At 38.5% G+C, this 15,376-nt stretch overlaps 1 protein-coding gene across 2 annotated transcripts in view; it reads right to left on the bottom strand.

Annotated features, from left to right (window-relative positions):
• ITGBL1 (integrin subunit beta like 1) overlaps positions 1-15,376 on the bottom strand; it is a 236,027-nt gene that overhangs the window by 94,478 nt on the left and 126,173 nt on the right. For both annotated transcript variants that reach the window (XM_070800449.1, XM_070800450.1), the window contains one exon: positions 10,921-11,067. In XM_070800449.1, coding sequence (XP_070656550.1) covers positions 10,921-11,067 — 147 coding nt within the window. The remainder of the gene's footprint in view (positions 1-10,920; positions 11,068-15,376) is intronic.

Below are 15,376 nucleotides of genomic sequence, written 5' to 3'. Positions count from 1 at the left end.
GACTGGAACACACACACAAAATATTCACTTTGTCTGGGGAGTGATACAGTTTTCTGGACTATGGATCAGAAAATCCTCAGGTTATCTGAAAAAAATATTACATTTATTATTTTCCATTGAGTTACTTTGTACCATCTTTTCTAAAAGATTAGACAAAAATTACTAAATTCAGCTTCTGAATTTTTTTTTCCTTTCTGCTCTGCTGAATATTAAAATAGCAAGAGGAAAGGCACAGTGAAATAAAGAAGAGGAACAGAGATAATTATTTGCCTGCTGGAAAGGAGAATTCCTACCGCGTCATCTTACATGAGATCTTCTTTTCTTGGCTTGCTTCCATTATATTTAGCAATTTCCTTCAATGTACACAAATTATGCCTGTAGTTTAGTAAACGCTGCTTCTTCATAGAATCGAGAGATTAAATATCAGATTTAATACAGACTGGCCAGAAAAACACCAGTCTGCAGCTGTACAGGCACCTGCACCTTCGGTCCCTCATGAGGGTAGAAAATGTCCCAGCACATCATGAAACCGTGAAGAGTGATGGAGGCGCTATATTTCGTTCTTCCATGATCCCAATCTTTTTCTCCCCATATTATTTTTTAAATAAGTTGTGTGTGTGTGCATGCACATACAGTCAGATCCAACTCTTTGTGACCCCATGGACTGTAGCCCGCCAGGCTTCTCTGTCCATGGGATTTCCCAGGCAAGAATACGTCCAGAGGATCCTCCCGATCCAGGGATCGAACCCGTGTCTCTTGCGTCTCCTGCATCAGCAGGTGGATTCTTTGCCACTGTGCCACCCTGGCAGCCCTAACAAAGTCATAATAAATAGCATTCACATTGTCGAGGTTTTGTGAAATGTTCTACAGTTTAAGACATTCTAATACGTATTTTCTGAGTACAAAGGAAGCAAATAACAAAGAGGCTTTTTCTCTTCCTAGATACTATTTTTCTACTCTGGGTCATTCCATGATTTTAGAGAATACTTAAAAGCCATAAAAGAGACACTGAAAATTTAAGGTGTGCTCAGAGATCCGTGGGAGACACCCTGGGGATCCAAAGACTGATGTCTCATCATTTAATGTCTATAAATAGGACAAAATATAGACTTCTGCTTCTGGCATGATTTCCCAATTCACTGATATTATCCCCATTTGGTGCATCACTGAAAGTAGGATGATTCCTTTTGGAAAAGGAAGAGTAAAGAAGCTTATCTGACAGGATCATTTCTGCATCTTCTTTGGCTGGGGTGCTCAGCAACTACGTCTGAAAGGTCATAATTCAGTGTATGACTGTTCCAGAGTTCCCAAGCTCTGAGAGACGCAGGGGATCGATCAAACTGAATACTTAGTAAAGAGAAAATCTGAATCCCACTCTCCTTCTCTAAGTTGTTGCTGTTGTTAAGTCCCTAAGTCACGTCCAGCTCTTTTCAGCCCCGTGGACTACAGCACACCAGGATCCCCTGTCCTCCACTAACTTCTGGAGTTTGCTCAAATCCACGCCCATTGCGTCAGTGATGCTATCTAACCATCTCCTCTGACCCAAACAATTGCCCCGAGGTGGGGATTGGACCCCTGCTTCAGTGCCCCCACCTGCTGAGGGCAGGTCCAGTCCTAACACTCCTGTTTCTCCCCTAGTTCCTTCGGCCTACCGAGTTTTACGTGGTTCTATATATTCTTTTCCAGTGGTCAGGTACTCCTGCCCACTCTCAGCTGGCATTCTGAACGCACTTCTGTGTCTGAAGGTGTATTCCTGATGTACTCGTAGAGAGAGATGTCCTCCACGTTCACCTACTCCTCTGCCATCTTGTTCGTCTCTAACCATCTCATTCCTGCTGCCCCCTTCTCCTTTGCCTTCAGTCTTTCCTAGAATCAGGGCCTTTTCCAGTAAGTCGGCTCTTCGTATCAGGTGACCAAAGTTTCAACTTCAGTATCAGTCCTTCCAATGAGTATTCAGAGTTGATTTCCTTTAGGATTGATTGGATAACAGTCCTTGTTATCCAAGGGACTCACAAAAGTCTTCTCCAGCACCACAATTTGGAAGCATTGGTTTTTCAGCCCTCAGCCTTCTTTATGATCCAACTCTCACATCCATACATAACTACTGGAAAAACCATAGCTTTGACTCTACAGACCTTTGTCGACAAAGTGTACTCAAAGTACTACTCAAAGGAAATACTGGGTTCTCTTGTCTATACATTTCCCACTTCACTAACAATAAGATATCTAATTAAGCCTCTGGGAATTTTAAAAATACAATCAAAATCACAGTAGGTGGGGCAGTACTTAAAATGTTTGGAGAACTATCCTCTTAACAATTCTTTTCAGTTCACAAAACCACACAAAAAAGTTAAAATTGTTAGCTATCCACTCTATGTTGTATAGGAGATCTCCAGACCTTATTTACCTTGTATAAATAAAACTTATACCCACTGGAAAAAACCTCCCCCCTTTCCTCCTCCCCGCTCCACTGGTGACCACCATTCTATTTTCTGCTTCTGTTAGTTTGACTATGTTAGATAGTCAATGTTTGCTTGTGCTAAGCATTACTACATACACACACACAGGAAAAGGACACAGGGACATGTAACGGATCTGTTTATCATCCTGACTGTGCTGATGGCATCACAGGTATATGCACACGTCCAAACTAATCAAATTATATACATTAAATGTGTGCAATTTTTTTTTACATCTATATCTCAATAAAGCTGATAAAAATTTTATTAAAAAATTAAAAGACCCTCCTACCCACAAAAATTGACAATAATTTTTTAGAGGACTTAAAACAAAATTTTTTTTTCTATTTCAAATAACAATTGTATCTCTCTATATATAAATAAGAAAAATTACAGTTATAAAATAATTACGTAGAGTAAAAAAACAGGTTTAAAAAAATGCATGCATCACAAAAAGCTTCTCTGGTTGATCAAAACGAGAAAAGGTGTGCTTTGCCAATAAAAAGAAGAGATAAATGATCATTTAAATGGAAAAATCTCCACCTGGTGCAAATTTGGCATGCTATCCTTCTTTCAAATTATGTTCCTAGGTGAGGAAACTGAACCAACTTGCTTAATTCATTAATTAAGGCATACTAATTGATAAAAATGAGGACACAGTTCCTATTTTCTAGAAGCTATGATATTCAATAATTAGCTTCCATTTGTCATTCTCCTCCCACCTCACGCCTCCCCTTGTGGGGGTGTATGGGTATGTGTGTTGAAGGGCCAAAACACGTGCAACAAGTATGTGCAACAAGTCTGATCAAAGAAACCTAAAGGGAACAGGGGACAGACAACAAACACGGGACTGCGGCACCAAACAAGGCAACGACTTAGACACAAGGACGAATGATGACCAAAGAGGGCAAACGCTGCAAACACGAGCTGCTGAGTACTAATGCCTGCAGATAAACTGTTCGTTTTGATGATTACAGAAGTCAGTGAAAGGAGTTTGATAAATGGTAAAAGTTTCAACACAAACAGAAACCACCCCATGGAAAGCGAATTATTTAAATTATCACTACTGGTAGGCAGAGGGAAACCCTCTTCCACCCCGATACAATTATTCTAGAGAATATAAATTGTTTGGGAACATTTATTAAGAAGTTATATTTTTATGCATTTAAATGTTTTCAATCCACATCCACTCCTTCATGGATCACAGCCTTATCATGACAAAGTGGGCTGTGTAACTCAAGGAATCTATGAGCCACACCATTCAGGGTCACCCAAGATGGACCAGTCATACTGACGAGTTCTATGGCCCACTGGAGGATGAAATGGAACCCACACCAGTATTCTTGCCTCGAGAATCCCATGAACAGTATGAAAAGGCAGAAGATATGAAAGCAGAAGTTCAGCCCTCCAGGTCAGAAGGTGTCCAATATGCTACTGTGGAAGAGCAGAAGGCAATAATAGCTCCAGAAAGAATGAAGAGGCTGGGCCAAAGCAGAAGCAACACTCAGTTATGTATATGTCTGGTGGTGAAAGTAAAGTTCCATCTATAAAGAATGATACTGCCTAAAAGTCTGGAATGTTAGGTCCATTAATCAAGGCAAATTGGATGTGATCAAGCAGGAGATGGCAAGATTGAACATTGACATCTTAGGAATCAATGAGCTAAAATGGACAGGAACGGGCAGATTTGATTCAGATGACCATTATATTTACTACTGTGGGCAAGAATCCCTTAGAATAAATGGAGTAGTCCTCAAAGTCAACAGAAGAATCTGAAATGCAGTACTTGGGTGCAGTTTCAAAAATGACTGAATGATCTCGGTTTGTTTCAAAAGATGTACTTTGCATCATAGGGGATTGGAATGCAAAAGTAGGAAGTCAAGAGATACTCAGAATAACAGGCAAGTTTGGGCCTTAGAGTACAAAATGAAGCAGGGCAGAGGCTAACATAGTTCCGTCAAGAGAACATGGTCGTCATAACAAACATCTTTTTCCAACAACCCAGGAGATGACTCTACACATGGACATCAGCAGATGGGTGATATAAAAATCAGACTGATTGTATTCTTTGCAGTTGAAGAAGGAGAAGTTCTATACTTTCAGCAAAAACAAAGCCTAGAGTTGACTGTGGCTTCAATCATGAGCTCCTTATTGCAAAATTCAGGCTTAAATTGAAAAAAGTAAGAAAAATCACTAGACCATTCAGGCATGACCTAAATCAAATACCTTATGATTAAAAAGTGGAAGTGATAAATAGATTCAAGAGATCAGATCTGATAGAGTACCTGAAGAACTATGGACAGAGATCTATAACACTGCATAGGAGTCAGTGACCAACACCACCTCCAAGAAAAAGAAATGCAAGAAAACAAAGTGGTTGTCTGAGGAGGCCTTACAAAAAGATGAGGAAGAAGGGAAGCAAAAAGGGAAAGATACACCCAAGTGAGTTCCAGAGAATAGGAAGGAGAGATAAGAAGGCCATCTTAAAAGAACAGTGCAAAGAAATAGAGGAAAACAATAGAATGGGAAAGACTAGAGATCTCTTCAAGAAAATTGGAGGTTTCAAGGGTATATTTCATGCCCTTGAATGGGCATGATAAGGTCAGAAATGGTAAGGACCTAACAGAAAAAGTGAAAATGAAAGTGGCTCAGTCATATCCAACTCTTTGAGACCCCATGGACTGTATAGTCCATGGAATTCTCCAAGCCAGAACACTCGAGTGGGTAGCTGTACCCTTTTCCAGGAGATCTTCCCAACCTAGGGATCAAACCCAGGTCTCCCACATTGCAGGTGGATTCTTTACCAGCTGAACCACAAGGAAAGCAAGCAGAAGAGATTAAGAAAAGGTGGCAAGAATACACAGAAGAACTATACAAAACAGGTCTTAACGACCTGGAATCACAATGGTATGGCTACTCACCTAAAGTCAGACATCCTGGAGTATGAAGTCAAGTGGGCCTGAGGAAGCCTTATTATGAACAAAGCTAGTGCAGGTGACAGAACTCCAGCTGAGCTATTTTAAATCCTAAAATATGATGCTGTTAAAATGTTGCACTCAATATGTCAGCAAATTTGGAAAACTCAACAGTAGTCACAGGACTGGAAAAGGTCAGTATTCATTCCAATCTCAAAGAAGGGCAACACCAAGGAACGTTCAAACTACCATACAATTGCACTCATTTCACATGCTAGCAAGGTTATGCTCAAAATCCTTCAAGCTAAGCTTCAGTAGTACTGTGAACCAAGAACTTCCAGATGTACAAGCTGGCTTTTAAAAAGGCAGCGGAATCAGAGATCAAATTGCCAGCACTGCTTGGAACATGGAGAAAGCTAGAAAATTCTACAAAAACATCTACTTCTTCTTCATTGACTATGCTAAAGCCTTTGACTGTGTTGATCACAACAAACTGTGGAAAATTCTTAAAGATATGGGAATACCTGACCATCTTACCTGTGTCCTGAGAAACCTGTATATGTGGATCAAAGAAGCAACAGGTAGAACCAGACATGGAACAATGGACTGGTTCCAAATCAGGAAAGGAGTAAGACAAGACTGTAAATTGTCACCCTGCTTATTTAACTTATATACAAAGAACATCATGAGAAATGCTGGGCTAGATGAATCACAAGCTGGAATCAAGACTGCTGAGAGAAATATCAACAACCTCAGACATGCAGATGATACCACTGTAATGGCAGAAAGTGAAGAGGAACTAAAGAGTCCGTTGAAGAAGGTGAAAGAGGAGAGTGAAAAGCTGGCTTGAAACTCAACATTTGAAAAACAAAGATCATGGTATCTAGTCCCATCACTTCATGGCAAATAGAAAGGGAAAAAGCGGAATCAGTGACCTATTTTATTTTCTTGGGCTCCCAAACCACTGCGGACAGTGACCACAGCCATGAAGTTAAAAGATCCTTGCTCCTTGGAAGGAAAGCTGTGACAAACCTAGACGGCATATTAAAAAGCAGAAAAATCACTTTGCTGAATAGGTCCACAGAGTCAAAGCTATTGTGTATGGATGGGTGTGAGAGTTGGACCATAAAGAAGGCTGAGAGCCAAAGAACTGATGCTTTTCAACTGTGATGCTGGAGAAGACTCTCAAGAGTCCCCTGGACAGCAAGATCTAACCAGTCAATCCTAAAGGAAATCAACTCTGAATATACATTGAAAGGAATGATGCTGAAGCTGAAACTCCAATATTTTGGCCACCTGATGCAGAGAGCCAAATTACTGGAAAAGACCCTGGATCTGGGAAAGATTGAAGGCAAAAGGAGAAGGGGGCAGCAGAGGATGAGATGGTTAGATAGCATCATGGACTCAAAGGATATGAGTTTGAGAAAGCTCCGGGAGATAGTGGAGGACAGAGGAATCTGGCCTGCTGCTGTCCATAGGATTGCAAAGAGTCAGATATGACTGAGCCACTGAACAACAACAAATCCACAGCTAAGAATAATACTTAGGGTTTATGCAAATGTTCTTCTATAAGAGTATAAAGTATGACATTTGCACTTGAATAAAATAAGAGACAATTTAGATTTCTAATAAAAGAGGGTTGATTAAATTATTTTGCTATGGATACAACCATATTATGGAATGCTATGTAGCCATATCAATAATTTTTCAGAAGAATACTTATAATACGAAAATATATTCACTGCAAGTTGTTCAGAAAATTGTTATAAGAACACATTAACAAATTAGAATGTTAGTAAATTATCTTAAATGACAGCTGTTGCATTGAAGGGCCTGGATTAAAATTTCTATGAAAACTTGTACCTCCTGCACCTACCAGGTAAGATGACAGATTGTTCCAGTTTCTTCTTTTGTGAAAAGTAGAAGAATTATATTTCTTCCTACCTCATTGTGTTTTGGGAATATTAAAAAAGGTAATGCATTTAATGCTCTTAGCATTTTATTGTGCCCATAAATGCTACTGATATTAACAGAATAATATAAATATATCACTTATAAAATATACATATATTTATGTTTGATTTTGCCATATCATGGAGCATATGGCATCTTAGTTCCCCGACCAGAGATTGAACCCATGTCTCTTGCAGCAGAAGCATGGATTTCTAACCACTGGACTGCCATTGAAGTCCCTATTTATGCTGATTTAGATACCCATGCTGATATGATACATTCAATATATATACAATAATAAACCTCAACTTTTTTATACCTACCTCTTTGGATTTAAGTGTGATTTTTGCTGCATTTGCTAGCTTGGTTGTGTTGCTTTGGCTGTGTTCCCTAATTCTGCATGCAGAAGAGAGTATGATCAGGAGTTCTGTGGCCATAACAAACAACCCCAATGTCTCAGCCACTTGAAACAACAAAGGTTTATTTCTCACTTGTGTTATAGACCTTTGGTGGGTCAGCAGACATCTCCTTATTTAGATCAGTTACCATCTTAAACACTGCAAATCCCCATGCCAGGGAACACGACAGCACAACAATCTCTCACTGCCTCCGCATCCTCCACTTGGAAGTGATAACATCCCTTTTGCTCATATTTTCTGGCCAAAGCCAGACCACGTACCCAGGAGAACCTCAATAACAATAAAAGTGTATTTTTAACCAAGAAGAGTTGAAAACCAATGTGTAGACATTGCCCGTGTCTGTGTGCTCGGTCGTGTCCGGCTCTTTTGCCCTTAGAGCGGAACACTGATAGGAAAGTCGAGAAAGTTGCACCCCACCCCCCAACCCCAGGAGCAGAAATTAGGATGAATCACTGGATATCCACACTGGCTCCAGGAGAATCATCTAACTAAATGAAGGAATAGAAATCAAGGAATTACAGGATTAACCAAGAATTTAAGACATCCTCTAAATTATTCCCCTGCCTTTAAGACATAATGATCACACATAGTCATCACTGGCACAAGCAAGTAATCTAATTTAATTCTACCAGGAGAATTGCTTTTTTTTTTTCCCCTTGGCCCCAGCTGGTGAGCTGCTGAGGCTCTCCGGCTGGAGAACCGATGGGCCTTGTAATTGCTTTCTTCACTCATGTAACCACAGCTGCAGTTGTCATTCATAAACCGCAAAACTAATCCTTTGGAAGTTTCCATCTTGGCCATTTGCTTTAAAACCTCCAGTGCTCATGAGTTTGCAGATGTAGCCCTATGAAAAACGAAGTCTCTGACCATTGGTCCGAGCACTGGCCTGCCTGTCATAAATCCTTGGTCTTCATTCTCAAAATTCTTACATTTTGTTACAGTTCCCTGGAAAACCTCTTCACTCATCAATATCTCTGTTTCCTTGTGAGGAAACTAGAGAAGCTTACAATTGGTAAAGAGCATCAAAAGGCTTGAATGAATTTCAAAAAAAATAAAAAGTATAATTCTCTACATATTAACACCTTTTTGGTACAATAAACTTTAAATATACTCTAGTCCTGAAAAATAGGAACTAAATAAAGATTATTCATAAAGGTAGGAGACAAATATGTTTGTCAGAGTTTATTAAACATTGATATATGAAGTCCATAAATAATTCTCTTGCACTAACATCATATAAAAATTCAAGACAAATGGAAAACTTTGGCAGATATATATATATACACACATACTTAAAGTCATTTTCTATGTTTAAGATATTTTATATGCTTTTCTTATTTTTCTATTATATAGCTTGCTATTCTTAGCAATAAATAACAATAGTCCAAGAAAAACTGATTTTTTAGTCTTTGTTATTTTAAGAGCATAATAGGCTTGCTGAAGCACTAGAATCACAATATTTTACTAATGCTGGTATAACAGTGGTTCCTGTCTGGGGTTATTAGTGAAGGATGGGGCAAATCCGAAATGCTTCTGAAATTAAAAATTCCTTCTATCCATATTTTATCCTCTTTCTTATAATCATTAGGGATAAATACCAGAGTACAGGAAAACAGTATGTTACAAATAATCTTGGAGACTTGGGAGGGTTTTCTACCCACCCCTCAAAAAAATAATAATAGAGAAAAGATGACATATGATAATAAATAACAGTGGGGATGTGGAGAAATTGGAAGCTTCATACACTTCTGAAGGAAAACTAAAATAGTACAGTCACTTTAAAGCCAGTGTTACGGTATGTCAAGAACCTAACCATAGAACTCCATATGACACAGCGATTCCAACTCATGGGCAGATATCTAAGAGAAATGAAAAAAAAAAAATTCTCTGCACAAAACTTGTAAATAAATATTCATAGAACAGTATTCATAATGGCCAAAAAGAATAAACAACTCAAATGTTGATTGACAGATGGGTGGATGAACAAACGTGGTATATCCATACAGATGAATATTATGCAGCCATAAAACGAGGTACTGACACATTACAATGTTGAAAACATTAAGCTAAGTGAGAAAAGCCAGACGCAAAAGAACACAGTTCCTATTTAGATGCAATATCCAGATCAGGCAAAAGTACAGAGACAGGAAGAAGATTAATGGTTTCCAGGGGCTGAGTGGGGAGAATATGGAGAGTGACCAGGAAGGGGTACCAAGTTTCTTTTTGTGGTGATGAAAATGTTCTGGAACAAGTCAGTGGTGAAGGTCAGATAATTCTATGAATACAGTAAAAAGTAAAACAAAAAAACCCTCTAAGTTGTATACTTTATAAGCACAAATTTTATGACACTTGAATTCAATCTCAAAAATTCATTTTTCAAAAAGAAAATAAAAAGCCCTGCAACATAAAATTAATTTTTTAAATTTATTTAATTGAAGGCTAATTACTTTACAATATTGTGGTGGTTCTGATCTAACATTCACATAAGGGAAATCTTTCTCATTTTCCTTTTTCATGAATAAAATTTGTAATAACTTCAATTACCAGTTCCTCCAAAAGCATATTTCGCCTTAACTTTACCATTTTTCGCATGAAAGGTGAAATTGTATTTCTTATTTTGATAAATCAAAAACAATGAAACCAGCTTTCCCCTAGATGAATCCTTCCTTCTCCTCCTGTGTGTACTGATCTGGTACCAAGAATACACCTGAGGCTACATGCCATCCAAGACCAGGAAAGCTTATTCCAAGCTGTTTATACGATGCTTTCTCAAAAGCCAACACTACAATTCAGTAGGATGTTATTAAGTTTCAGAAATGTCAGTGGACAATTAGATGGTTTTATTGACAAAGCTCTGAGCAAATATTCAAACTTTTTCTTTTCTTCTTTTAATGCAGCATTGAAATAGATGGAAATTGAACAAATCTCAGAGCTAAAGTAGACTGAGTGAGTGAGTGAGTGTGTGTGGGGGCGGTTATGACAGAGAGGAAGAAAGAGAGAGATTATAGTTCTCCGTATTTTCACTCGTGGATACTGGAGTCATTATTCTGAAAAGGCAAATTGTTCCTCATTCAGGAATCTCAGCTACCTTTTAAATAAGATACGTGTAAAGTGAATTCACTAGACTCACAGGGTTAGAAGTGGGGGGTGGCAAGGCCTGAGACCCTCACTTACCCCTTCCTGAGCATGGCAGAGTGGCACTTCCCTGGCACTTTCTGATGCTCTCCTCCGTTGACAGCGGGCAGGAACGTGGGTGTTCACACTTCTTCCCATACCAGCCTACTTTGCAGTCACATCGGCCACAGTTACACTGCCCGTGACCTTCACAATGAGAGTAAGAGTATACATGTATATTAGTGTATGTAAAAATGTATTATATATATATACACATACACATGTATATGAGAAAAACATACTGAAGTCAGAATTAGTTTCCAAACAGTGAGTGTGACAAAGAACTCAGGATCTCATAGAAAACATTAAGGCAAAAGTCCATTTTTCAACAACGTTCTTAAATACCCGAGCTGTATTGATTGATCGTGAAGAGTAAAGAAAAGCAACAACTCCAGATCAGATAAACAGGTTTGGAGGGCTATCAACTTGAATCTTTCAAAATCCAAGTGCATGAGATTGAATTAGCCTGCTGGGGCCCAAATGGAGGGTTTAATGGGTCTGGAGATTAATTCATATGGAGGAGAGCCATAGGAAATGGAAAGCAATTTGTTTTTGAAACAGGGTCTCAGCTCCTGGAGTCTCCCAGACTTTATTTTCATGACCTTTTTACTACCCACAACCCTTGAAGACTAATTTCATACACACAAAAGAGGTCAGGAAAGAAATTAATTTATTTACACATGGACACAGAGCCTTCAAAAAACTGTGATAAGTGGTGATATGGTATAGCAGAAAATAGACCAGGTTATCAATCACATAAGTAGGTTCAAATCCTGACCCTGCTCCCTACAGAATACAGCTGGTCAAATGACACCCTCTTTGACATTTAGGTTCTTCATTCTAAACCGCATTATCTATCCACATTTATCAAGAAGTATATAATGTATCTTAAAATGCTACATAAAAATGAGCTATTGTTATTTTTATTCATTTGAGCCCACACATCTAACCAAGTAGGAACCAAAAGGAATGAATAACTTAGCTGAGTTTTTCTAACTCTTCATAACCGTTCTGAAACTCATTATTACAAATGCAAAGTAAAGTAGATTTCAATAATTCCTCCAAAAATGCATGAAGGATTTTAAAGGAAGTGGAATCATACTTTCCTTAAGTAAATCAAGTATGTTGCTAATGGATTAAAAATCCATGCTATTTTGTATTCAGTTCAGTTCAGTTGCTTAGTCGTATCCAACTCTTTGTGACCCCATGGACTGCAGCAGGCCAGGCTTCCCTGTCCATCATCAACTCCCAGAGCTTACTCAAACTCATGTCCATTGATATTAATATATATCACAGAGTATGAAAACTGGCCTTCAGTGAAGACTGGCCTGTTTTATCAGTATCTCATGAGGTCTGTGGGCAGATGTCCATCTGTCAAGTTTGAAGCATCCGTCTATCAGGAAGCTTTTCATCATAAACAGGCTTCTTCATGGAATAAGTCATAAAATCACAGTCAGAATAGGATGAGCTATTAGGGACTACGGAACCCAAATCTCTCATTTACACTAAATTCCATTCAACAAGTTTATTGAGCACCTGCTATGTAACAGAATCTATGGAACAAATTGCTATTGATACTAACACTTTGTCTTAGAGCTCATAATTTTAAAGGAAAAATTTTTGATTACTAATAGATACATACGACATGTGACTATGATCATTTAGACCTTCAAACACAGGAATTTTTATTATAAAAATTTAACTTACTAACACTTATAGCTCTGAGGTTATTGGGTTCCCTAGATTCTAGCCATTTATCCTAGCTTACAAAGTTCCTCCCCATCTTCCCTGTCCTCATATAATTTTTAGAGCAAAATTTGCAAACAGAGCTGTATTGCAAATGCATAGATAAAAAACAGATTTTAAAACAAAATCTTTAACATTTAAAGTACAATCAATTCTGCTGTTCTATGAGAGCCAGTGACTTTGAAATTCTGGGAGACAAGCAGCATCATTTGTAGGGCACTTGAATGTGCCAGGAGGATGCTGGACAAAGTACAGAACATGCTGCCATTTGCGGAAGACGAGCTGACACTTCAACAATAAAACTGAAAAACACAGTTAGATTGAAAGGGGGGAAAAAAAGCTTTCCTCTTGAAAGTTTAAAATAGCTGTGGAAGTTAGAACAAAGCATCCAGTAGGTGAGGAGGCCAGGGAATTCCTAAGTACTCAGGAGAAGGCCACCTACTACTGCAGGTGCTTGGAATTCATGGGCAGTGAGCATCCTGATCCCTTGGCACGTGGAATAAAGTCAGAGTCTGTGTGGAAGAAGATGGGGACTGATGGGAGGATACTCTGAAGTTCCATAGTTGGCTTAAGAGCAGCCATTACAGGGACTTCCCTGGTGGTCAGTGGCTAAGACTCCAGGCTCCCAATGCAATGGCCCAGGTTGGATTCCTCGTCAGGGAACTAGATCCCACATGTTGCAACTAAGGATCCTACAGCACGCCACCACGAAGATCCTAGGCATGGCAAATAAGAGCCAGTGAATGCAAATAAATGATAAATTAATAAATCAATAAATTAATAATAAGTAATTTTAAAATAAGTAACCATTTTTTTAAAAAAGAATAGCCATTACTTTCTGTCTGAGGTTCATTCACATGTCAACATTAAAAAAAAAATTTCAGTAGCATAAAACAAATTCATGAAGATGGACAGACAATAGAGATTCTTGAAATTAAAATCTGGTCTAGTTAGTATCTTAAGAAGTCAGATTAATTGTGGGTGCTTTAACAAATGTTAAAAAAATGTACAGATGCACTAGACCTAGAAGAAATCTCTGCAAGTCTTCCCCTTGTTGCCCTCATATCCACTCCCTTCTGTTTTTGTTCTATTTGCCTCGCTGAGTCCTTACTCTCTGTGCTTCTCCCCCTAATGTTATGCGGCTTCACTTTTCTGTCCTTCTGCTATTTCTGAGCATTTCTACAAGTTCTAGAGGAAACGTGGTCCATAAGGTCTTCACCTCTATTTCCTGTGCATTTAATGCAGCATCATGGACCTTCTCAAGGATTACTACTCTGAGTTTATGCGTCATCTCTAGGCATCGCCAACTCCAAACAAAAACGGTATGTGTGATGATCCTTAAGCTTCTGTGTGTGGCCTCAGGCTTGGACCCAGCCCCTGCCTCAGCTGAGCAAAAGGCACTCTCAGAAACAGCTGTGGTCGATTGTGTACGCACTGGAAAGAACTGATGGGATGCTGTCATTGCTGCGACTGGCCGGGCTGAAAGGTCTGGCCTCTAACTAGGAAAGGATCAAAGTGGGAGAACACTGCCTAGTTCAGGATGGGCCCTGGCCTCCTCAAATCATCCATGGCTGTGCCCTCTACACTTTGCCACCAGAAGCCAACATCCAGTGAACAAGTTCACGCTGGGGGAAGAAGGGTTATGAAAAAAATGAATGACTTGAGTAAAACGTTCACAGTGAAAGTAATTCCTGAGAGTCAGTGAGTATATGGCAACCAGTTTAAATGAGGAAATAGTGGCATACAGAATGTTTCTGAAGGTTTCATTGTTTGGGGAAAAGTAGGTATACCTAAATCCAATACCCCGATGAATATCACAGAAGAAGCAAATGTAAAAGTAATAGAGAAAAGGCTTGAATGTAACTCTAGTCTAGCAGCGTGAAGAATAGTATTGACAGTGGTAATGCTAACCTAAATGTTGACCAGAGATGAACTTGACGAGTGAAAAAATAAACAAAACTACACTTTCACAGTTGTAAAAGTTATATTATATATTCTTCAATAACTTAAAGTCACATGCAGCCAAAAATAAGTTATGGATTCCATTCTAAAGGAAACTGTACCTTTTTCTACTAAAATTCTTTATGGTATTTCATCAGTGGGTTTAGGAAACCAGTTAGAAATGCAAGGTATCAATACCAGATTCTGAAGCAGGTATTTAGCTTTTCAGAAAAGACAGGAAATCAAAACTTGAAATTGCAATTTCTCTTCTGAGGTTACTATTTCTCAATTTTATAGCGATAAAATGAAGATGATGAAAATGCTTGCTTTTGATTTATAAGTTTAGAAATGATAAGATCTATTTATCATGAAAATCCTTTAGACTGTCATAACATACTATATCAGAGTCTTTCAAAAACAAATAGAGAAAAAAGGAAAAGTGAAGAAGTTAGGAGATCTGTGTCCTCCATCTAAATGAGTCACTGGTTCACCTTTCTGGGCTCCATCTCACTTTATCTTTAAAATGAGAGAACTAGAAGAAGTGAATTCTACCACCCTGATCTGAAACATCATGTTTCAATGCTAGTGTGTCAAATCTAGGTGTGTATGTATCCACATATATTTGGCCTTCAGAAGTTCATTTCATTGATTCTAACAAAGATTCTTTTAAACTCTGTAGACAAGGGAATCAACAAAATAGAGATGAAAGATATAGAATGTATTGTTTTATCGCAGATATTAAATACATGGAATGTACATTAGAGAATTG

The sequence above is a fragment of the Bos indicus genome, chromosome 12 (genome assembly GCF_029378745.1).
Source record: "Bos indicus isolate NIAB-ARS_2022 breed Sahiwal x Tharparkar chromosome 12, NIAB-ARS_B.indTharparkar_mat_pri_1.0, whole genome shotgun sequence".
In the NCBI taxonomy this organism is placed as follows: domain Eukaryota; kingdom Metazoa; phylum Chordata; class Mammalia; order Artiodactyla; family Bovidae; genus Bos; species Bos indicus.
This window is presented reverse-complemented; position numbering and strand designations above follow the sequence as displayed.